This window comes from Telopea speciosissima, chromosome 8 (genome assembly GCF_018873765.1).
Source record: "Telopea speciosissima isolate NSW1024214 ecotype Mountain lineage chromosome 8, Tspe_v1, whole genome shotgun sequence".
Classification (NCBI taxonomy): Eukaryota; Viridiplantae; Streptophyta; class Magnoliopsida; order Proteales; family Proteaceae; genus Telopea; species Telopea speciosissima.
This window is the reverse complement of record NC_057923.1, coordinates 17,872,126-17,898,263: the sequence shown is the minus strand read 5'-3', so window position 1 is coordinate 17,898,263 and position 26,138 is coordinate 17,872,126. Positions and strand designations below refer to the sequence as shown.

Below are 26,138 nucleotides of genomic sequence, written 5' to 3'. Positions count from 1 at the left end.
GTTGGGCATGTTTGACATATTTGCTCCAACTTGAGGGGGAGTATTGAATAATGTACACCAGAATACCTTGGGGGTATTCTGGTCCTTTTGGGGTTTATATTTTTATGTTTTCTATGTACTGCCGACTCTACTAGAGTAGGGGCAATTCTGTCCTTTTGGATGTAATTATGATATTATAAATATATGGATTGCTTGGGCTAATTGATCAGTGAAGCATTCACAAAATTTGGTTTTGTTAACAAGATCTCCTTTGTAGTCTAATCTGAGCCACAGTTTTGTGGTGAAGTTTATTGGTTGATTGTTTCGAACTGTGTAGATCTGTGCTATGTTCTAATCTAAACCTCAATCCTCAGTTTTTCTGAAGCCATGCCAAAATGATTGTTGCTATTTGTTTTATTTGGTTGTTGGAATGTACTTGTTTTTGTTTTTCCTATTTTTTTTTCTCATAGGTCACTTGTTAGTTTTCCTTCGAATTCATTTTTGAAGTTTTATTTTATTTTATTTTTTTTAATTCACTTCTGGATTTCTGGGCTTGTGATGGTGGGTTTTACAGCAAATTAGATCTCTCTCAATATGGGAATTCTTGTTAGATAGTGTCTGAACATCTTCATGTCAATTGGTTTGGCTCACCAGTCGATCTTGGTTGACCAGATCTGCCTCTTTGCCTTTCATTATTTCTGTTGATTCACAAAGTAGTGTCTTAAGTGCTTGCCCAATAAAATTATTGTTCTTGCTCAAGAAAATTTAACTTATGCGTATGGGTATTCAGTGAGGGTGGAAAAGTTGATTTGGATGTCTCAGTTCCTAATGTGAAATGGTGGTGTACGATCAGCTAGGACATGAATCCAGCAAGCACTTGGGCGGAGTAAATAGATCTACAAGCACCGTTGCGCTAATGTGCACACTATAGTTTTTCAGCTTATTCTGGCACACTAGGCTACGGCGAGTCATTGGTTCAAATCCAATAGTAGGTAAAACCAGCCGACACCCCTTGCTTTTGCCAACATGAAAGCAACCACAGACTGGCAGCAAGGTGTTGTAAGCCTGAATGACCAAAGCATCGGTTGCTTCCACTTGTGAACCCACAAGAATTTGACGAAATATTTAAATCATGCATACTTACACTGATATCTGTGGGAGGTCAGGGCAAGGAATTCCCAATTACAATTGGGTTACATCAGGGTTTAGCCTTAAGCCCTTATCTTTTCATGCTTATCATATATGGCCTAACCAAGAGCATTCAAGACGAGGTCTCGTGGTGTATGCTATTCGCCGATGATATCGTATTGGTGGATGAGACAAAAGCAGGGATAAACACTAAACTAGAGCTTTGGAGATCAACCTTGGAAACAAGTGGCTTTAAGATTAGTAAAACGAAGACGGAGTATATGGTGCGAGTTGCGGAAAGAGATACCCCAAAGTAACTATTTTAAATATCTGGAGTCAATCTTACATAAAGAAGGTGACATAGAGGAGGATGTTTCACACAGAATTAAAGTGGGATGGATGAATTGGAGAGATGCATCCGGAGTGCTATGCGCAAGGTTTTGGTCTCGATTTCGCCCCTGGTTTCACCAAGGCATGAAATTGAGTTTTGCCGAGATCTCGGCGAGTTGGTGTAGTTTTTCCCGTCTTTACTCGGTGGTGGGTTTCGGTGGCCATATGGCCAAGATATGTCGTGAACTTAACATCCACCCTATTTTAGGCCTCCTTCTAAACACAATGGAAGCATTAGTTTTTACCAATTCAAACCCAAAATGGTACTTTGACTTCGGACCTTAGGTTGGTAGTCTAAGGTGTAGGTGAGCTTTACCCTAGGCTAGTCCACACAATATTTAGAACACATAATAATTAACGTAGAGGTGTAAAACAACTTAATTAAGCATTAGGAATTAAAAGAATCAAACCATAAACCATTTGAGCGTTAGGCTTCATATTGATGCAGAGCATCTTGCTGATCCATTATCCTGCCCACTTTCAAGAAGGCCCGACTATTATTTTGCTAAGAAGTATTCTCGGTTGAAGGCCCAGCCTAAGCCCACAATCCAGTCCAAGCTCAAGGTCCAGTCCAAGTTCCAACTCGGGTCTAGCAGGAACTGACCTCATTTGTTGAGCCAACCAGTCCAATCGTGAACCCTTGGGACTGCCAAGTCTGGCCCCACAAGTCAACAAAAGTCTTGTAACTTTTCATCTCCCTAGATTAATTTATTATTTTCTTGTTTGTTGTTCCTAGGTCTTGGAACAAGTTTCTAAGTTTTATTGGGGATTCTTTCTATGGTTGGGGGATAGTTCCTAGGTGTTGGAATTCCTCTCAGGTTTGGAATTCCAACAGTCCAGTTAATGTTGACTGCATGTATCCAAGAGGCAACTTGTTCTTTTCCTCCCTTATAAATGTAATCGTGGAGGCTGCTATAGCCGTCCAAGATTTTGAAATAAAAAAAGGCATCCAAGATTTTGAAAAAAAAAAGAGACTAAGTCTTCTCCTTTGAGAGTGCTTGTGAGTTTATCAAGTGGCCTAGGTGGGACCACTAAGGTGAGACACTAGTGGGACTCTAGCTGTCTCCAATTATCTTCTTATTTTTTCGAAGTTATCAATTTCAGTTCATCAACATCTACACCAGCCGAAATCACCAAGTAAGTCGGCCAACACTTGTTCATCTTATTTCACAATCCCTCCCTTCATCCTCCTACATTTGCAACCTTTTCTCTCCATAAAATCCTCCAACCGTGGCCCTTTTCGATGCCCTCCATTGAATCAGAATTGATCTTGGTAGCAGCCACTTTGGGCTGCACCACATATTCATAATCATACATGGTGATGGTTTGGCGGTGTGTTAATAATAGTTAGAAACATGGAAATAGACACAGATTAAACAAATACAATTGTAAATGTGTAACAATTCTTACCATTTGAGAGTAGCTAGTACTGAAACGAGTGTTGGGCCGGATCATCAAAATGACCATGTTGTTGTGTTGTTGTTGTTGAGCTCAGCTCTTCTTTTTACCAAAAATTGTTCTTGAGATGCAATGCAGCTCCCTCTCTTGGTGTTGAAGCTTCAATCCTGAATCTCCAAGCTTTAATCTTCAGTTGAGGTGAGATTTGCCAAAAAAAAAAAAGGCACCAAAACCCTCACCTCCAAGTGTTTTTCCTTCACAGAGGAGCGAGAGAGGCGAGACAGAGATTTGAGGTTGAAATCTCGCCGAGGGGATGCCTTTTTATAGCTTGGTTTGGTCCCGAGTCAAACTGAGATCGAGATATACCACGAGATCTTGCAAATCCAGTATCGCCTACTGTCTCATCTCAAGACTTCACGAAACGAGATATTTTCGAGATCTCGACGAGATTTCGTCAAGATCTTGTACTATGGCTGTGCAACCGATGTATTCCTTTAAAGCTTGAAGGAAAATTCTATAGGACTGTTGTACGACTGGCTTTGATGTATGGGGCAGAATGTTGGGCAATTAAGAAGTATCTTATTGAGAAGCTTTGTGTAGCAGAGATGAGGATGTTAAGATGGATGTGCGGAAAAACTAGGAAGGATAAAGTAAGGAATGATCGTATTAGAGCTGACTTGAGAATTGCCCCGATCATGAAAAAGCTCTGAGAGAGTTGTTTAAGGCAGTATGATCATGTCCAACGGAGGCCTAGGGATGGCCCCAGTAAAGAGGAGTGATATGATTCCGATTGAAGTAGCTAAAAGAGCTAGGAGCAGGCCTAAAATTACCATAGGAGAAGTTGTGAGGAAGGACATGCATAGTCTAGGTTTTGTTCCAAGTATGACCTCGGATAGAGCCTATTGGAGAGCAAAGATCCATGTAGCAGATCCCATTTAGTTGTGATTCTCTTGACTTGCTGGGCTGTGCCTTTTCCTCTTGCTTTCATCTTCCATCTCTCAATTTTACTTTATTTCCCATCATCTTTCACTTATCATTTTTCATTTTTGTTCTCTTACCTCTTTTCCCATCACTTCATTCTTTTTTCCCTACCTTACTTTGTTTGGATCCATGCAGCCGGCCTCATTAAGTTGGGATAAGGCTGAGTTTGTTGTTGTTGTTTGTTGTGTACTTACACTGGATAACTTTTGGTAGCCTCATTGCCTTTTCCTTTAATTCATTCTGTGGCATAAACTTAGAAGAGAACCTCTCGAGACTATGTTTATAGTTTAGTCTCTGAGCTCAGTAAGGAGTTATTGGTCTTATGTTTTTGGGTGATCTTTGTTTTTGCAGATAAGGCGTTTGAAGAAGCAAGTGCTGGTACAATTACCACCCAAACGTCGACAAATCATAAGATTGGTGTTGAAAAGGTCTGATATTATCTCTGCAAAAGCTGCTATTGAGAGAAGTGGCACTACTCCAACTGAAACCCAAGAGGAAAGTGAACTCCATATGAATGGTGGGACTCCTGAAAATGATCCTGATGGTGACAGTACTCTAGAAATTGATTCGGAATCAAATGGTAATTCCTGATTCTGACTAATAATTTATGAGCTTATATTCATATTAAGCATGCTTGTTTGTGATTCTATGGTTGGTAATGCCAATTTATGTGATGGGAAAAATCAATGCCTAGCTAGCGGGACAATTCTATCAAATACTTGCACCTGAAAACAAATAGGTGGGAATGAAGAGGATCAAGGTAATTAATTGAGTTATAAGTTGCTGGCTGATGGGACTGTCGGGGGAGGCATAGTTGAATTGGATGGAAATGGATTAAGGTTTTTAATAGAGCAGAGAGGTTGAGAATTGAAGAGTAGTAGCAGCCTAGCAGGTAGATCAATCTCGCAAGAAGATTTGGCTCTTGGGAATTCTAGGATTTAGGTGACCAAAATCAATGTTTAGGATATGCTTTGATTAATTGGAATTAGCTTTGAAGGAATGGGTTAACAGTAAAAGAGTAAGGATCTAGGAAGGGTTTAATAATTTACTAATACCAAGAATGCATGAACAAGAATGCATGATGGACATGGAAGGTTGTGGAACAATATATAGTGGCATTTTTTTTGCTGAGATTAGAGAAGAAGAATAATGAAAATATGAAATCGCCTCAAAACAACTTTTGTGAAGGATACATATTGATGAAGAAGATTTGCTTGGATCACCAGGGGCAGATGGATCATTCTTTATCCTCCTGTACAATATAGTGGCATTTCTTTTTGCTGAGATTAGAGAAGAAGAATAATGAAATCCCCTCAAACAACTTTTGTGAAGGATACATATTGACGAAGAAGATTTGCTTGGATCACCAGGGGCAGATGGATCATTCTTTATCCTCCTGTAACATGTAATAAATAGTGAATGTGATTATTCTTTTGTCACCCATTATAGATAATGCTTGCATTGCACCGCTGATGCTGATATATAGATACTGATGAGAATTAGCTGATGGACTCTAAATGTACGATACTACGATTAATGTTGCTGTTCCTTCAGATCTAATAATTTACTTCATTTGTACTGAGTGCTTGCTTTCCCTTCTCAGATGACGGTGATTGCTATGGAAATTTGGGGAATCTTTCTTATCAAGAAGTCGGTATTGCGAAGCTTTCTGGGTTTTGCAATTGGTTTTCCATTCATCCAATTGTCACTAATATATGGGCTGCAAGGAATTCAGACATGGATCGTCACTCCCATAAAATGATAATATTTGCTCATCACCATGCTGTTCTTGATAAAATTCAGGTAAATGAATTATTGTTTGTGTTTCCATTATAATCAAGGTTCGAGGTCTCGGTTTTGGGCATGGTTTCGGTCAGGCGTGAAACCGAGTTGTTTCGGCAGAAACCTGAGATTTTGGTTGAAACTACGTATTTATTTTCTTTCAAATTTTGGACTTTGGTTTCGGGGCAATATGACCTAATTACATCATGAAACTTGCAGGACAGCTTATTTTAGGCCCTATAATTATAGTGGAACCCTTAGATTTTAAAAAACCACACCCAAAATGGTAATTTGACTTTGGACCCTAGTTGATAATGTACGCTTTACTTATAACATGGATTTGGCCTATTCCACACAATCTTTAGTATTAGAACACATATAATTCAAGTAAAACAACTTAAATAAGCAATAGGAATGAAAAGACATCAAATTTTAAATCATTTCATAAATCATACATCTAACATTCTTTGTTACATAAGAGTCAAATTTATTACAGTCAACATTCAACAATACAAGCAACAAGTCACCCCTATGCTCATCCTTTAGACTCTCAATATTGGAACGAGTGCCGGGCCAGATCAAAACCACTAGAATGTTGCTGATGCCAAATCAAGTTTTCTCATACTGAATCACAAAACCTGGCCATGTCATAGTATTTGAACAAGTTTTCTTCACTTAATCTGCACATAAGAAAGAGAGGAGAAAAGAAAGGAGAAGAGACCCAACTCATACTTTGAGTAACGAGCAGAATACTCAAACTGTGGGGTGAGGGTGGGGATCTATTTATATTAATCATAAAAGCAACTACAACCTAAAGATTGGGTACACAACCCAGTGTATAAGAAATAAATACTTTTACAATAATACCCAACTCCCATAGAGAACTGGCACACCTAAACCCATAAAGTCGACACTATATAACTTAACATTCCCCCTCAAGCTGGAGCATAGATTTCATCCATTCCCAGCTTGGAACACCCTTGTAGAAATATGTTTCAAAACAAGGCTTTGGTAAACAAGTATCCAAGTTGATTATTAGAGTTGCAAATGGAGTGCAAATCAATTTCTTCATCACTGCATCCCAAAAAAAATGACAATCCATTCAATATGCTTAGTCCTCTCATGAAAAACTGGATTAGTAACAATATAAATAGCTGCCTAGTTATCACAAAACATGTCTTTCTTCCATTTGGCAGTGATATAAACTCTAATTTGTGTCCAGAGAAGATAATTTTAAGCCCCATTCAGTTTAATAGTGGTAATTTGAACATTGATGTTATCTGTGGGAGGCTTAACCGTAATGCTGTAGTTAGCAGAATTCTTTCACAGAGAATAAAACAGATGCAACCAGCAGCAGGAACATTAACCAGAGGCACGATGCTCAAAGACAGCAGCCAAAAGACCCAAAAACAGAAAATCGCAGATGCCAAATCCTTGAAATTACAGATGGGTACAAGTGTTTGTTTGTTCTGAAATTTTTATCAGACCACAACGATCAACCCATGAGAGACAAGGTTCTTGGAAAATCTCCCGAAAAATTAGGAATTTGGTAGGAATGAGGGAAATCTGATATTCAACATTTAACGGATATGATTAGTGCGTAAAAAAGTATTCACAATGATGCTTGTGACTTACCAGAGGAGGGGAGTAACCAACTGCATCAAACAAAACCCATACAGAGTCAAATGGGTATGTGCATGAAGAGAAAACCCTATGCGCATAGGCCAAAAACAGCAAACCCTAGCCAGCGATGAAGGCACTTAGGATTAAAAAAGTTCCTCCAATAATTTCAGTAACAATAATGATGAAACCCTAGTTGTGAATGTTCAAGAAACTAGGGTTCTAACAGACAGAAAGCTACATAAGGGGATATACACCAAAAGGTTGGGAAAATCCCTAACCAAACATCATTACAAGAATCAAGATTGAATCCCAGGTATTGAAATCAAAGCTCTGATACCATGTGACAATAACAGAACCTGAATCAGTACCTGGACATAAGAAAGAGAGAAGAGAAGAAAGGAGAAGAGTAAAGCTGGAGAGAAGATGAGGGAAGAGATGAGAACACAGCCCATGGATTGAGTAATGAGCAGAATACTCAAACCGTGGGGTGGGGGGATCTATTTATATTAGTCATAAAAGCAATTATGACGTAAATACTAGGTCCAGTACACAGCTGACTTAAGTCTATAAGAAATAAAGACTTTTACAATAATACCCACACCACCCTTTAACAACAGACGCTCCTAAACCCATAAAGTCGGCACCAAATAACTTTAACATGTCTAAACCAAAAAAAAAAAGAAAAAAAAAATCATAAAATGGCAAAAATAGGGCCACGCCAAACCACCGTGAGCTTGACCGGGCTGGGCCTGGGTTGGAGGTGTCCCAGCCCGACCTTGGGCCGGGCTTGGTATTGGTTGAGCCCTGGGGACCCCGGGCTGGACCTGGGTTTTCAAAAACCTGGCCCAGCTTGGCCCAGTTGCATCCTCTAATTCTACCAATTTCTCCTGTCAAGAAATGTTTGACATTTGGTGTTTAATGATTAACAAAAATGATTCTCGGTTAAGTTATATTGGCATAACATGATTGGTCAATTTTGTTGTCTGTGTTTCCATTTAAGTGGCTTGTTTGAGGGGGAGCATGAAGGTTTTGTTTATCACGATTTAGGAGGTTTATTTATTTATTTATTTTTCTGATTTACACTTTTGCATTTTATGAATATTAGGCCTTCACATGTCAGAAGGGAGTCGGTTTTGTCCGTGTTGATGGACTTACAAGTGCTTTGGATAGGCAGTTGGCTATACAATCTTTCCGTTCATCACCAGAGGTTTATTACTATATTCTTTTTTTAGTTGGTTTGCTGTGGAACTACTATATGAGATGAAGTTTGGAATTTTGGCTATAAAAAGCAATTTACTTAAGGCAAATGATGTTCTGTTCTGTCTATGTAGACTAAAAGTCTGCAGTCTTGGGTGTTTCCTGCTCTGTTCAAGGATGACTTAACAGACAAAATCCTCTTTCTGATGAGGATAGATGAACCACATGTATTCTGTTCTTGTACATACTAGAAACAGAACAGATTTGTGCTCAATGGTTCTTTGAATTTTCTTGAAAATTTTCTGTAGAGATGTGTGGAGAAAAGAAAGGCTCCTTTGCCATGTTTTAAAGTGCTATAGGCTGAAACCTGCCAAGATGGCAAGGTTGACATAGTGAAACGCCTAGGGGGCCAGTCCAGATTAAGCACTTGCCTTGGCAGCTTTGCCTATACTCATCTAACAGTCACTCCTTTTTTAGTGTACAAGACTTTTGGATGGGACATAACTTGTGCACTTCTGTTATGAGTTATTTCTTTCTTTCATCCTTTCTTTTGATGGCAACTTCCATTTGATTGGTACATGGGATTTGCTTCCATTTTCTATTTGAGACTTCACTGGAAGTGAAAAATGATATTATAAAAATAAGCGAATTAGTTGGAGGTTCTGTCTCCCCATTAACTTCTTTAAGGTACTGAATGTCCGTAATTGACATGAATGGAATATTAATCACCTCTCGTTCTTCAGGTAAATGTTGCGATAATTGGAATAACTGTTGGGGCTCTTGGACTGGACCTATCAGTAGCTGAAAACGTTGTTTTCTTGGAGCTGCCTAAAACTTCTAATGAATTGGTTCAGGTTTACCATCTGAATTCTGTTTTAGTTTTATTAAATTTTCAGTAAGACATCACATTAACTGCTGACATCCTTGCCTTTATTTGATTTATTAATTATTTCCGTAGCCTCCATACTGGTTTACTCGTAGCTAATGCGGTTCTTGTCACCTAATGGATAAGTTCCAGAAACCAGTGGCACAATGGTTAAGTTGCGGTATTGCAACCTGTTGGTTGCGGGTTCAAAACTTGGAAACAGCCTCTCCTGCGAAGCAGGGGGTAAGGCTTCGTACATTTGCTCCTACCAGACCCTGCAATAGCAGGAGCCTTGTGCACTGGAGGTTCTTTTTTTAAGGAAAAATCCAATAACACAATCAATAAGTCAGGATCCATATTCTGTTCGAAGGATTATTTAATTGGGGAGAACAGAATATTAAAAATTTCAATTCAATCTGATGTTTAGATTCTGAGATCTTAGAAAAATAGGCACTTAGAATAAATGTATTGGAGAAATTAGATATGCGGGGAGTATCAGTAATAGAAGCTTCAGCAATAACTGAAGTCATAGATTTGAAATTAAGCTTAGAACCTCGACATATAGAAAGCATGCCGGCACTAGGATTCTATGCAATCAAAGGCAAAATCATATTTTGAAACAGGGAATAGAACCAGAACTCAGGATAGAAACTCAGAGCAGAAAATAAAGAAGAATTGAACAGGATGAAGTGGGAAACAGTCGATTAACTTAAAACAGAAAATTGCAACTGAAATAGAATGTATAGGAAGACAGAACTGACCTGATATCCTGTAGATGATTAAGGTAATAATCAGAAGCAGAAGATAAGAACATAAACCTGCAACTAGAATTCTGAAGAAACAGAACCAAAGATGGGAGACCTTTTGCTATCCTGCTTGCTCGGAGAATTTTTTCCCATTACTTTTATATTCATAATTCGGAACCACAATGATTCTCCTCCATTCATCTGGCATTTTCTTGTGCTCATAATCTTTGTAAACAACTTAGTTAGCCAAGTTATTCCACAAATTCCTAAGCTCTTCCACACCTCTATTGGGATACCATCTGGACTTATTGCTTTACTTATTTTCATTTTCTTTAAAGCTTCCTTTACCTCAGACACTATGTGCAACATTCTTTTTGCTGTTATAAAATGTTTGTGCATGTGTGAGTGAGTGAACCTGATGCAGCCAGCTAACCTAGATTCCTGATTAGGAATCAAAGATCAGAGGCTGCTCCAGAGCCCCAGATCTGAACTATTTTCCTGATAAAACAAGGTTGAAAAGGCTTGCTGATTCGTTGATTTCAGCTGTCACACCCCGGCCCGGTTATTAAGGGCCAAGTGTGGCGGGATGTCTCTGACATCCAACCAATCCCCAAGGATCACAAGTGCAGTACCCTATTCACAATCATTGCTCACAGATACAGTAATCAGAGGCAGGGGAAACAATTTAATTAATAGAGATAACATCATTAGTAAGAGAAGTCTAAATGATATTTTATTTATATAAATGATAAGGCTTGTGATACAACTATACAGTTCTCAAAGGTACTACAGAGTAAAAGTTTACAAGAAACTATTCTATAACTATATGAAGCATTTATAAAGCATAAAAGAGTGGGGTGGTAGCCTGGACTATCGTGCCAAGATCGAGGTCGCCCAATCATCACGCCACGCACGAAGTATCGTGCACTTCAAACCCAAAGCCGCAAATCCAACATTAGAAGTAACTAAATCACCTGAAAAATAAGGATATCCACAGGGGTGAGCTCTCAACTGAGCCCAGTAAGGGGGGTACAAGCATACAAACACAATAAATCCATGATGCATGTGCTAAACTAACATGTTCCTAGCACAGATACTAAGTCTCATGGGGTATAAGTACTACTACTAGTGGTAGATGTTAACCTCGGTCCCGGAACTAACCCTTCGGTCACCCGAGCGAAACCATTCTACCACGGTGAGGACCCGCTGCCCGAACTAACACATCGGACCCCGACAGCACTCCCCAAATGACCAACCCCGCCTCGCTTATTCCCACAAGAATTAGGGACCCGCTAACATGGGACAGAAGATGGCATCCCGGAACTAACACATCGGTCTCTGCCACGGGTTGTCCAACACCTTTCCCCCTGTTGGTAAGGGGCGCAGTACTGGGTAATGAATATCAACCTAGCCCAGTGCAGTCTAAACATGATGAGGCAAGCATGATCTGAGTTATAATTTACCGAATTCCATCATCATAAATTCACATCATATAAATAATCAATGCAAATGCAATGCAAGATGTCTTGCAACCTATTTTACATGCGTTCAATGCATTAAATAAAAGCTAGAAAACTACATGTTCCGGTATAGAGGTAATGATGCAGAGCATGGCATTCAAAGATAAAGTTGAAATTAATGTGATAAACACACAGGAAATTAAGGTCGAATCCCCTTACCTGTAATTGTAGCTAGCCTAGGTGAATAAACTCCAATAGGCAGGCAAGACAGACCAAGACAGTCCTAAATATGAGACAAGAATATTATAGATTAGTTATAGAAGGAATCCTAGGTCAGTTACCCACCAACAATCCAACAAACCGACTAGAAAACAGTAGAAACAGCCCTAAACAACATACCAAACACCATGCAATAGGTTCTGGGATGGTCCAAGGTCAAGTCCCAAGGGGTATAGGTCATAAGGGCACAAAAATAGGAGAGCCGGATGCAGACTTCCAGGGAGCCGGTCAACCGCCCCTGGGCCTGCAACAGCATCCGGGTCAGTGTCCGAATTTGGGGGTTTTGCTTCAATTGGCCAGATCTTTGCATGTATGGCCCAAATTAGGAGTTTTAACATTAATTTAAGGTGGGTCAATCTATTTTGGGTTCCAATTTCATACTTAGTTAGTTAATTTAGAAATTTCTTCAATTAAACCTACATTTCTTAGCTAGGGTTCATGGACTAGTTACTGGGAGCAGAAATTGGGCTTATTAGAGGTACTGCCATGGAGATTCAGGCATAACTGAACCTAGATGGCAGCAGGACAGCATTATAAATAGTAAAATCTATAAAAGTCAAGCTCAAAGTAGAGCTTTAATGGCAGGTATTTACTTGGACAGCACCTAGGCTATACTAGGATGAACTTAGGGGAGATTTAGAGCAGTTTTAGAAGAAATTTAGAGGAAAAGAAGGTAATTACAGCAAGGGATTCACCAAGGCTTACCTGAAACTGTAATTGCAGCCTTCTAATGGAAGCTTTAAGCCCGAAATTAGGTGCAAGAGATAAGCCTTCAAGAACAGCCTCTAATCCCTCTTCTTCTCTTCTCTTTTCTCTTTTCTTTCTTCCTTCTCCAAGCTGGAACGATTCTGGTTCCTCTTCTCTTTGTTGGTGAATAATGAATAGTGTAAAGAGGGTTATATTTATAGAAATGTAAGCACTCAGGGGCAGAATGGTCATTTGATCATAAATTATTTCTAAAATTGATTCTTTTGTATTTATTACCTTGTTCCAGCTACAGAATGATGTCATGCGACATCAGGGATGATCCGGATACGGGTAACTGTCTGGAATTACATTCCCCATTGGGGAATTGGGTCCCACAGAGGCAATTTTACTAAAATGCCCTTCTAACCCTATTTGGTCGTACAAAACGTTATATAAATATATTTTAAATTATACTTGCATTGAGTTTAATTAAGGGGGAGGTCCCTGCGACTGTCCACCAGATGGACTAGACACGGGTAGCTCTGCACGGGGTCCCACAAGGTAAAAATTACTATTCTGCCCCTAATACACTAATTAATTAAAAATACAACATATATACATATAAAATGGGATTCTTACCTGAGATTCGGCTTAAGACAGAGAGAGGCTTCGCAGGCCATCAATCCAGCATGCCACGCTTATGTGTTGTCTTCCGCTAGACACCTCAGACTCATTTAAGGCCACGGTAGTTGGCTGATCGGAATGCCTTTACAGATAGGTCTGAATTTCTTAATCAAGACGGCCCACAAATTAGAGGCTAGTATGGGCAAAGTTGAACCAGAACTTGAAATCACACAGATTCCAAAAGTTCAAATTTATTATGAAATTTGACCGGGTTTCACATCAGCAGCTTGCATGGGGAAAGAAAGAGAGAATGAAGAAAAGAAAGAGAAGAGATAAGGGACTGTTTTGGGATTATGAACAGTACCCATGAAAAGTAAATTGGGGAGAGAGCGAGGTCACGGATCACACATGCTTTTACTAAGAAATTCTTATTAATATGTGTAATTTGATAGGGGTTACGTCCTTATATAAGAAACTCAAAAGTAGTGTTTGAATAAATTTCAAACACTTCAACATCTAGATATAGTCTGACAGAATTGAACAACTAATAAGGAATCTAATGGAGTAATACATTGGATCATACATGGTTTGTCACAAAGAGTCAAATATATCCGAGTCAACAATAGTAAAATACAAACAATGAGTCACCCCTATGCTCATCCTAGAGTGCTAGACTCCTAGTATTGAAATGAGTTCTGGGCCGGACAACTAGAATGTTGCTGATGCCAAATCAAGTTTTCCTTCAACTGAATCACAAAAGGTGGCCATGTCATAGTATGGTGGAAGGAACACTCAAATTCGTTCACAACAACTCTATAGATTGTCAACGTACTGGAGGTACCCTAACCTAGGGTATATATTAGTTAGAAGTTAGGTATGGACTGATTCTAACAAGGAAGAAGATGTGAGGGTTTAGAAAGGAAGAAGAAGAAGAAGAAGAGAAGAAGGAAGAAGAGATGAGAGGCAAATCATGGGTGTTGGGAGAATAGTCTCCTAACATCTCTCACTTCATTAACAACTCTTTAGGAAATTACAAAGGCCTCCTTGGGGAGGTAAAAGATAAAAAGACATAAAAGTGTAAAATTAAAATTCTATGACTATTAATAAAAGACAATGACTAATGTACCCCTAACACATAAACTCTAACAATATCTCCGATCCGTAAGGAACTCGATGGAGAGATACTGCTACGGGATGGTATGTGTGGAATGATGATGAAGGGGGGTTGATAATGACCTTTTGAATCTATGTGGTGGGGATGTGATGTAGAATCTGGCCAGAGAAAGAGACACAAGAAGGTCCATCGAACCAGGCCCCTTTATGGGCCTGAGATGGACCAGGCCAGGCCCCTTCCTGAGCTAGAAGACCCAAGTTGAAGACTAAACCCTAAACCTTCTAATTTCTGGCCTAGTTCTATTCTTTATTTTGTGGGATTTTTGGGACTGGTTTCAGTCTTACATCAGGATGATGATGACGTCGATTGGTCACATTCTAGTGGCCACACTCTCACGCCGTCCTCATTTGATGGTGGTGGTAATGATGATGATGAGGGTCATAGTTATCAAGGCGGCATGGCGACCATGGCGTTGGAGAGGGTCTAAAATTAAGGCGACACCAACAAGGTGGCAAGACGCCCGCCTAGGCTACACCTTGATAACTATGATGAGGTTGATGGTGATGATGGTGATAAGGATGATAGATTTGCAGGGATGCGCAAGCGGTACCACCAGCCGGAGCTGGAGCTAGAGCCCGAGTTGATCTGCTTCACAGGAGAGAGTTAGTTCGATCATGCCACACAAAATGCTGACCACAGTGCACATGCAGGTTACTCCAAGAGGCCCACACTGCTGATTCAGATCACCACCTGAGGAGGATAGCATAGAGTCTAAGGACATGGATGTTATGAGGTTGACTGACACTTTCAGAGGCCCGAGTCTGAAGGAGAGTAGTGTGCATGGGCATTGGGCAATGACGTGCACCCCAATATGCCCCAAAGAGCACTGGTTCTGACTATACTGGGTATGATGGTTATGGGCTGTATAGCTCTTCATCGCATCTCCGAACGAGTGTCACTCACTGACGGGTCATCATTTCTGACAACATAATCTCATTCCCAGTCCCCCCCACCATACATGCCGTGTCGGTTCCACAACCACCATCTAGTAGCAATGGTTCTCGATCGAGTTCCTGATGGTTGAAAGATCTATACCCTAGGTTAGGGTATCTTCAGCATGTTGACGATTCCATTTATAAGGCTACTGTGGAGGACTTACGAGCATTTTATCTGCCATACTATGACATGGCTAGTTTTTGTGATACAGTCGGAGGTTAACTTGCTTCAGTAAAAGCAATAACATTCTAGTGGGTTTGATCCTTCTCGAAACTCAATGTGGTACTAGGACTCTAGGTTGGGCAGGTGACTTTGTATTCTTGACTGCCATATCTTTGACCCTTTGTAATGAACCAAGTATGATGTATGATTTATGAATCGGTTTATAATTTTATGACTATTCATTCCTAATGCATATTTAATTGGTTTTAATTGAATTGAGTTTGACTAAAAAACTTTCTGTGTAATAGGCCATATAAGAGAATGTATATATCAGCATACACCAGACAACATATACTACCAAACTGGGCTCCGAAGTCAAACTACCATTTTGGGTGTATTTTTTAAACTAAAGGTTCCACTATGTTTCAAGGTCCTAAAATAGGGTTTCTTAGAAATTTCGGGACCTACTTTATCACTTTGGGCCTCGAAACCCTTCACCGAAACTTGCAGCTGAAACCAACCGAAATTTTGAATTCGATTGAAATATATTGGTTTGGAGCCTGGTAACCAGGCTCGAAACCGAAATCTTGAAGCTTGCATTAGATTCAGTAATGGTCTCTCATCTGTCTTAGACAACATCTTTACCAAGTTGATACAACAACAACAACAACAACAACAACAACAACAAACTCAGCCTTATCCCAACTTAATGGGGTCGGCTACATGGATCCAAACACAACAAGGAAAGCGAAATGTAAAATGATGCTAGATGAAAGATAGTAAGAGGGAAGAAGCCCAGCCCAACACGATAAGAGAATCTCAGCTAAATGGGGTCTGCAACATGGATCCTTGCCCTCCAATAGGCCCTATCCGAGGTCATACTTGGTACAAGACCTAGGCTGTGCATGTCCTTCCTCACCACTTCTCCTATTACCAAGTTGATGCATCCAATAAAACTTAGATTCCAAGTTAGAAATCAAAGATCAGATCGGCTGCTCCACAGACCCAGATCTGAACTATTGTCTTGATAAAACAAGGTTGAAAGGCTTGCTGATTTGTTGATTTTTGTAGCTTGTGATGGGATAGAAAGAGAGACCGAAGGAAAGAAGAAGGAGAAGAGATAAGGGGTTGTTTTGGGGCTGTGAGCAGTACCCGTGAGGCGTGAACACTAACTTGGAGAGAAGAGAAGAGAGAGAGAAGATAGAGGTAGGGGAGAAAAGTTGACAATTCACACATACTTTCAAAATAAACTTTTATTCAACTGTGTAATTTGATAGGGGTTACATGCTTATTTAAAAACTCAAAAAGTAGTGTTTGAGTAAATTTCAAACGCTTTATAGTTTGACAGAATTAAACAACTAATAAGTAACCTAATGGAGTAAATCACTAACTCTAATTAAATTAGCATTAATAATATTAATTATAGATAAACTATTAGAAAAAAACTACTTAATCCCCTAGACTAAGAGACCCCATATACTACAATACTAAATTAAAAGACTAAATTCATGTACCCTATGGACCTATAATTAGGCGTTATAATTGAGTCCATTACCAATAAACACATTTAAAACCAAATCCTATAACCAAGTACTATCAAAATAAGACCCATTTGTGGACCGGGCCTGCATTAGAACCTGTATATATTGTTATAGATATATCTTCGTGGGAAGTTTAATAACCAAAAGAACAAAAAAACTTTGGAAAGATTGTGTGAACGATGGACTTGTACGGTTCAAAGTATTGAGTCCATGAATCATCAAAAACCTCTCACTTAATTTACCGTCTGCATTTTTTCCATGGGTTCATTTATATATTTTATTCACTTTTCTTGAGTAATGGTTGGAATTATACATGACCTCGTTGCTGTTCTCTTCATTTTGAAATAATGATACGTTCTGTTTATAGTCAATATCTTCCCTAGTTATTTCATGTTTCAATTTCTTCTAATATATGTACATGTACACAAATATTCCAGGCAGAGGATAGAGCTCATAGGCGAGGGCAAACCAAAGCAGTCAATGTGTACATCTTTTGTGCAAAGGTACCAAATAATCTTCTTTTAATAGAGGGTTCTCTGAAGATGTACTTCAACATTCATTTTGTTGTTTTTAAGAAAGTCTTTTATGTTATAGGATACCTTGGATGAGTTACATTGGCAGAAGCTAAACAAGGAACTCCACTGTGTCTCATGTGTGACAAATGGGAAAAAGGATGCTGTAGAAGAGATAGGGGTAAATTTATCCTTTTTTTTTTTGTTAATGCTTAATATAGTTCTAAGTTGCTCATTTTTTTTCTTTATTACAACTACTCAGCTTTATCCCAACTAAATGGGGTCGGCTACATGGATCCTTTTCAAAACAAAGTAGGGAAAATTAAGGTCCTCACAAAGGGAAACGAAATTAAGGGGAATGAAGAATAAAAATGAAGCAATGAGATAAGAAAAGTGAGAAATGAAAAATGAAAATTGAAAGTAAGAGGAAAGAGGACAGCCCAGAAAATCAGGAAAATCTCAGCTACATGGTGTCGACAATGTGGATCCTTACCCTCCACTAGGCTCTATCTAAGGTCATACTCGGCACAAGATCCAGGCTATACATGTCATTCTTCATAACCTCACCTATGGTCATTTTAGGCCTGCCCCTAGCTCTTTTAGTTCCTTCAATCGGAATCAGATCACTCCTCCTTACTAAGGCGTCTCTAGGCCTCCATTGTACATGGCCAAACCACCTTAGGCGACATTCTCGAGCTTGTTGCTGATCGGGGCAACTCCCACATCAGCTCTAATATATCCGTTCCTCACTTTATCCTTCCTAATTTTGCGCACATCCATCTTAGCATCCTCATCTCTGCAACACATAGCTTTGCTATATGTCACTTCTTGACTGCCCAACATTCCGCCTCATACATCATAGCTGGTTGGTCAACCATCCTGTAGAACTTTCCTTTAAGTTTGAAAGGAATGTGTTGGTCACATAGTATTCCAATCGCACCTCTCCACTTCAACCATCCCACTTTAATTCTTTGTGAAACATCACCATCTATCTTCTTTGTTTATGGTAAACCCCAAATATCTAAAATAGTCACTTAGCGGTATCTCTCTCTCCTCAATTTTCACCATGTCATTATCCATCATGGAGTGACTAAAGTTATACATCATATACTCTGTCTTTGATCTACTAATCTTAAATCCTATTATTTCCAAAATTGATCTCCACATTTCTAACTTATCGTTAATCCCTGTTTTTGTCTCATCCACCAAAATGGTATCATCAGTGAAAAGCATACACCATGGAACCTCGTCTTGGATGTTCTTAGTTACTTCATACTTGATAAGCGCAAACAAATAAGGGCTTAGGGCTGATCCTTGATGTAACCCAACCGTAATTGGGAATTCCTTTCCTTGGCATCTCACAGATCTCACACTAGTCACCACACCCTCATACATATCTTTAATTACTATCTATATATTTACTCGACACTCCTCTCTTCGCAAGAACATTCCGGATTAAATTTCTAGAGACTCTGTCATAGGCTTTCTCCAGGTCAATAAAGACCATATGGTGATCCTTCTTGCTAGCTCTACATCTTTCCACGAGCCTCAATAGGTAGATAGCTTCTGTCGTGGATCTACTTGGCATAGAACCAAATTGATTCTTCAAGACATGAGTCTCTCTTCTTAGACGGGCTTCAATAACCTTCTCCCAAAGTTTCATAGTATGACTCATTAGTTTTATGCTTCTATAGTTATTGCAGCTCTGGACATCACCTTTATTTTTTTAGATCAGAACTACAATACTTCTCCTCCATCCATCTGTCATTTTCCTTGTGATCATAATCTTGTTATATAACTTGGTTAACTAATATACCCCACATACTCCTAGAGCCTTCCACACTTCTATTGGGATCTCATCCGGGCGTGGTCTCTTGCCTACTTTCATCTTTCTTAAGGCTTCTTTAACTTCCGCCACACTAACCTTTCGTACATATCTATCATGTGTGGTGTCTTGATGAATAATGCAACCATTCGCTTTCTTTATTATTTGCTTCAAAGGTACAAGCAACCAGTGGGTTTAAAAAGTCTCATTTTGAAATATGGCAAGAAAATTGGAATGTGGACATTTTGTATTTGGAGGGTGTCTTACATCAGAGCCAACTGGGCCTCTTTTTTTTATTATTTATTTGCTTTTTTTAAGAAGGAAGGTAAGAAAGTCAGGCTAAAGTTAAGTCTTATGGTTTAACAAGGTAGGTTCTGCAATCTGCAGTACTGCGGATGATGTTTATAAATTTGCCACAATTAGGGAGAGGAAAAGAATCTCAATTGAAGAGTCTATTGCTCCCTAAAGGTTCTTTTGCAGTTTTGTAAATGAAATTGTTAGAAATGATGATTGGTTGGAACTATACTGCCCTAGGTTCGCCTGGTAGGGCTCTCCAAATTTTAATCCAAGTTCAAATTTCAATCGTACCTACTTAATGGTCATTGTACCTAGTCCTCACCTTGCGTTGAGGTGCTCTTTTTAAACATAAACCATAGTTGTCAAGGCGGCGCCTAGGCGTCCATGCGCTTTGGTCGATTTGGGCACCTTGGATGCCTTGGTCACCTACTTGGTGTCGCCTCGATTTTTTACCCTCTCTAACGCCTTGGGTCACCTAACCACCGTGACAACTATGGTGGTACTAATCTTGAGGTTAAACACAGAAAATAGAAGTACAAATATGCAAATAGATCGGGAATGGTAACCAATTAAGTAGGAAAGATTTGAACTCAAACTTAGTGGAATGGCCATGGGAGGAAATGAGTTTCTTTCCACCAAAAGTGCTGGCTTTCTTGGAGTTGTAGTCCAGCCATACTTTCATACATATGTAAAATAGGTCAGAATACTGAATACAACTAAAAATTGTTCAACTGCTGGGCATGCCGTACTTCTAATGCAGAAGATCCCCATTGTGTTTCTGAAATCAAAATGAGTGACAAGGTGGGGTGATTTTATCTGGGCATTGGAAACAGCAACAAACTCAGCCTTATCCCAACTTAATGGGGTCGGCTACATGGATCCCATCAAACAAAGTAGGTAAAAACTGCGAAGTGAAAGAGAAGAATGGGAAAATGAGATGAGAAGTGAAAAATGACAAATGAACAAAGGGAAATACAAGAACAGTTAAAGAGGAAAGAGGTACAGCCCAGCAAGTCAAGAGAATCTCAGCTAAATAGGGTTTGCTATATGGATCCTTGCCCTCCAATAGGCTTTATCCGAGGTCATACACGGCACGAGACCTAGACTATGCATGTCCTTTCTCACAAATTCAACTTTGGTCATTTTAGGCCTGCCCCTCGTTCTTTAGCTCCATCAATCGGAATCATATCACTCCTTACTGGGGCGTCCGTAGGCCTCCGTTGAACAGGACCAAACCACCTCAGATGACTCTCTTGGAGCAACTCCAAAGTCAGCTCTAATACGATCATTCCTTACTTTTTCCTTCCTTGTTTTTCCACACATCAATCTTAACATCGTCCTCTTTGCCACACAAAGTTTCTCAATGACACTTCTTTTTTGGATGAATAAAAATGTATTGCGAAGAAAAAAGGAGGAATATACAGGCACTAGGGCAAACAAGCCAAAAAGAGCTAGCTAGGCAGCAAAATGGAATGAGGAAGACCCCAGGAGATAACAACGAGCCTGTTCCTTAGGGAGTCCTTTACATTTGCAAGAGGGAGAGAATTAATTTTAGAGGAAACATCGAAGGAGATGGCATTCCAAATCTTATCAAGAGAGAGGTAGTTGGAAGTCAATATTCTAAGGTTACGTTCCATCCAAATATGAGAGATGGCGGTGGTGCAAAAGGCCAACTTGCCAACAGTATCACAAATGGAATTCCCTCCGAATGTCATGTCAATCCAAATCTGTTCCCGATGAAGGGGGAGGGGTCTTCTTCTACCCGGCCAACAAAAGCAATAAACCTGCTTCCAAATGGAAGAGGTCAGGGGCATGAGAAGAACAGGTGATTTGTATCTTCATGACCATTCCAACAAACGCAGCAGCAGAGGGAGACCTGAATGTCTCGGTGAATGAGGAAGGCATGAGTCGGAAGGCAGCTGGATAGAGCGCGCCAAGAGGTGAGACTGTGGCGAGGGATGTGCCCTTTGAACCAAACGACTTTGTGCCAAGGACAGTGAGTCCCTCTTTGTCTAACCATGTCCCAGGCTGAGTGAGAGCTAAATCTGCCGGAGGGGGAAGGTAACCAAAGGACAGTGTCGCCTTGGCCACATTGATTCGGGGGGATGGGGGGAGGGAGCTCTAAAGATCCGCAAGGGAGGGGGGCGACAAGGGAGGGGACCAGCTGCCTCTGGAGATGATGGAAGCAACCAAAGAGAGTCTGCACAGCCCAGAGGAGTAAATATCACAGGGCCTCACAATTGAGGAGAGAACTCCAGAGGGATGCCATTTGTCAAACCAAAGAGAGGTGGAGAGGCCATCGCCAATCTTGCAAGAGATGGCATCCAAGGATATGTGTCTCACTTAAAGAATTCTGCGCTAGACCAAGAAGAATCAAGCGCGGGGCTAACTGACTAGATGGAGTCCTTACGGAGAGGACTGGCATAAACCCAAGAAGACCAAATGCTGCCTTTGTTGGTGAGAAGCTTCTAAATAAGCTTGAGAGAGCCTGCGAGATTGACATCTTTAATTCTTCTGAGACCAATACCCCGTTCAGTTTTAGGGAGGCAAAGCGAAGACCAACTCTTAGGGTGAAGAAATCTGGCAGAATCTACTCCTTTCCTAAAGAAGGAACACATGATAACCTCTGTAGCCTTGATGGTGGCCTTGGGGAGGCTAAAAATACCACTCCAGTATGTGTAACATGATTGGAGCATTGATCTGATAAGCTCTAGCCAACCTGCATAGGAGAGAAGCCGAGCTTTCCAGAGCTGCAACCTCTTGCGAAGGAGGTCTAAAATGGGGGAGCAGTGGTGAGTGGTAAGTCTAGCTGGGATGAGGGGAAGGCCAAGGTAGCGAACTGGCAGGTTACCTATGGTGAAACCTGTAAGGGAGGAGAGGAGAGTTTTGGTGGTTTCAGGGACCTTGACGAGGAAGATGTGGGACTTGAGGAGGTTGATGCAGATGCCAGAAAGGGTTTGGAAAAGGCGAAGGGAGGACATGATAGACTCGATGGAGAGCGAGTCAGCCTTGGAGAAGATCATGAGATCATCAGCAAAAGCAAGGTGGGTCAAGTTTGTGGATTTACATTTGGGGATGGGAGAGATGAGGTGGAGGTCGGTTTTGGATTGGAGGCTACGGGAAAGCACCTCCAGAGAAAGGCAAAAAAGGAAGGGGGAGAGAGGGTAACCTTAGCGGATGCCGACAGAAGAGGAGAAGTAACCAGCTGGGTTGCTATTCACAAGGACTAAGAAGCGGGGGGAGAGACATTTTGAGAAGGACTTAGGAGATGAAGTCCCAGCGGATGGAGTCAAAAACTTTGTGAATATCGATTTTCAAGAGGGGGGGACGGGGAGTGGGATTTGCGGTCAAAGCCACAAACAAAATCCTGGCAGAGGATGAAGTTATCAGAAATGCTACGCCCAGAGATGAAGGCAGATTGGTTTGCACTAACTAGGGAATCTATGACAAGTTGGAGACGATTTGCAAGGATTTTGGTTATGAATTTATATAGGAGATTACCGAGGGCGATGGGTCTGAAATCGGCCATGGAGGAGGCTCCCGATTTCTTGGCGATGAGACAGAGGAAGGTATGGTTGATGCTTTGGATCTGACGAGGATTGAAGAAGAAGCTTCTGATGGCATGGATGAGCTCATCACTGATGATGTCCCAGCAAGAGGAGAAGAATCCCATGTTGAATCCATCGGGGCCGGGAGCTTTGTTAGCCTTATGGGACCAGACAGTAGAGAGGATTTCAGAATCAGAGGGGATGGAGTAGAGGGAGCTAAGGAGGTGGGCGGGGATGAATTTATTGATGAGATTCTCAGGGTTGGGGTTTTTGGAGGAAAAGAGGGGGAGGGGAGGAAAGATTTTGGTGAAGTAAGACACAGCTTCAGATTCAATGGCATCCTTAGAAGAGAGAATAGAGCCATAAGAGGAGGTGAGAGAAAGGATGGAGTTGGAGTTGGAACGGGCTTTGGGGGAGCGGTGAAAAAGGTGGTGTTGGAAACACTAAGCTCGAGCCATTTGATGCAGGATTTTTGCTTGAGGAAACTTTCTTCTTGGGAGAGCAGGTAGGAGAGCTCAGAGGCAGCTAGCTTTTCTTCGTCTACAAGGGAAGGATTGAAAGGGTCCAATTGGAGGCGGGATTGGATGGAGGATAGGATGTCCCGACATGAGGAGACACGAGAGGAGATGTTACCGAAGGTGGAGAGATTCCAGGATTTAAGGGCTGATTTGACATTTTTGAGCTTTTTAGAGAAGGCAAGAAGGGGGAAGGAGAAGGATTGGACCATAAGGTTCCACGTAGCTTTGACTACAGGAATGAAGTCTTGGTGAGAGGACCATATATCAAAGAACTTAAAAGGCTTGGGACCGAAGGATAAATAGGGCAGGACAAAAAGGGAAATTGGGTATTGGTTGGATAAAGCCAGGGAAGTCAAAGAAGGCATAGGAGGATGGAAGGGAGGAGAGCCAGGATTCATTGACGAGGACTCGATCGAGTTTACAAGCAACTCTATTGAGGCCAGAGCGTCTATTGTGCCAGGAGAGGTCAGCACCCAACCATCTGAGGTCGTTAAGCCCAATGTCCTCGAGACAGGAGTTAAAAGCTTCAACAACTTAATGGTCGAGGGGGGACCCACCAATTTTTTCATGACTATAGCGGACAACATTAAAATCTCCTCTCAGGCCCCACAAAGTGGAATCCACAGAAGAGGCATGGGAGCGAATGTAATCCCAAAGGGGGAACCGATCCGGATGGTGGTTTAAGGCATAAACCATTGTGAAAAAAAAGAGGTGATTATCAAGATGGTCAGAGATGCAGAGATGAATGAATTGGGAAGAGGAAGAGGAAACCGAAAAGTGGAACTTAGAGGGGTCCCAGAGTCCAAATGCGACCATTTGAGGAATGGGAATAACTGGAGAGAAAGGACCAGGAATGGGAATAACTGGAGAGAATGAATTGGATTCAAGAACCTTGGTTTCCAAGAGGCAGCAAAGGGGGGACTTGGAAGACTTAAGATGGGAACGAATATCAGCTTGTTTGGCTTGGGCATTAAGGCCACAACCATTCCAAATGGACTAAGGAATCATGAGAAGTGAGAGTGGGGTGGACAACCAACCAAGGAGGAGCTAATGCGAGAGGTAGGATGAGTACTGCTGGGACAAAGATGATATTCTTCAAAAGGAGGATAGCAAACCAGAGGAGAGAGGGGTTGGAGATGGTTCAAAGAGGGGGGATGAGAGACCGAGGGAGGAGGTCAGTGAAGGGATACCGCAGGGTGTGTGGGGTGGTAGGGGAGAGGAAACGAGGGGGATGAAAGAGAGTTGGGGTTAGGTTAGGGTATATTAGGATGTGGTTCAGCCGGTTCAAAGTAGAGTGGTTGAATGGGTTGAAGGAGTTGGGTTGAGATATGGGATGGTTTGGGTCAGGTAGTTAGGAAGGGTGGGTCGGGTATAGATATGGTTGATATGGTTAAGTCATTTGAGGGGGTTTTGTCTTTAAGTGAGTCACGTGAAAAGGAGGAGAGGGGTGGCATGATGTCAGGGTTATGAAAAAGGGAATTTTAGGTAGCAGGAGGCGGCAATGAGGTTGTATGCAGATCTGTTGGAGAAGCTGGCAAATCAGCGTCGAGCTTCACCTAGGGCTTAGGAGGAGCCGACGAGAGTGATACATCACAATCAGCATTGCTGGAAGCTTGATCTTTTTTCCGGTGGTGGCGATTTCTTTCTTTTTTCCGACCACAGGAGGAAACAAGAGGGTTCGTAGCCTCTGGGAGCCCAGAAACTCCAACTTTAGATAAACCACCCACTTCATCAAGTGCAACATCCTTGGCTAAACCCTTGTCTGCAGTAGCAACATACAAGACATCATCGGCAACATCCTTGGCTTCTCCAGAGCCATTATCGCAATAATCATCCCCAATAGAGGAGAACGAGATGAGAAGAGGCGGCTTAGAGGGCCCGGTGGCATGTTAGCAGCTGGGGGACAGTGCTTCGAAGAGTGACCAAAGCTCTTGCAAGAGGAACAATAGAGGGGTAGCCATTCGTAAAGGACTCTTTGCGAGAAAGAATGGCCATCTTCTTCCAGAATGATGACGAAGTCAGGCGGAGTAGCATCGGCAGTGATTTCAACACAAATCCTTGCAAAAGAGAGGCGGTCCATGCACTTTGGATGTTCATTAGAGTAGAGAGGTTTCCCAATAATCGAACCCACGATGCTAAGACCAGTGGGGTACTAGTAGTGAAGAGGGAGGCCATGGAGTGTAATCTAAATGGGAATGATTTGAAGTTCAATTTTGTAGAGGGACGAGTGATGATCCCATTGGTGTAAGAAAATAGGTTTCTTATCAATCTGCCAAGGACCACCATCAAGAGCGCGAGCCTTGTCAGTATCGTCGAAGAACCGGAAGATGAAGATGTCGTTAGACATCATGTAGGTGTAAACAGCTCCGGCAGCTCGCCATTGCTTTTGAAGGGAAGACTTTACCACATGGAAAGGGGGGTGGTTGGCCAGAAAGTGGCCAACTAGGCAGCTCTGCCATTTGGAGATGTCTTCATCGAGGAGGTCC

General features: G+C 41.2%; 1 protein-coding gene across 2 annotated transcripts in view; it reads left to right on the top strand.

The window, feature by feature from the left end:
* Positions 1 to 26,138, top strand: part of LOC122671938 (DNA annealing helicase and endonuclease ZRANB3) — an 87,617-nt gene that overhangs the window by 30,382 nt on the left and 31,097 nt on the right. Inside the window, exons 9-14 of one of the 2 annotated variants that reach the window (XM_043869428.1) lie at positions 4,228 to 4,393; positions 5,480 to 5,679; positions 8,387 to 8,488; positions 9,222 to 9,332; positions 17,390 to 17,455; positions 17,547 to 17,645. In XM_043869428.1, the coding sequence (XP_043725363.1) occupies positions 4,228 to 4,393; positions 5,480 to 5,679; positions 8,387 to 8,488; positions 9,222 to 9,332; positions 17,390 to 17,455; positions 17,547 to 17,645 (744 nt within the window). Of the gene's footprint in view, positions 1 to 4,227; positions 4,457 to 5,479; positions 5,680 to 8,386; positions 8,489 to 9,221; positions 9,333 to 17,389; positions 17,456 to 17,546; positions 17,646 to 26,138 lie in introns of both variants that reach the window. The other variant, XM_043869427.1, reaches the window with a different exon arrangement.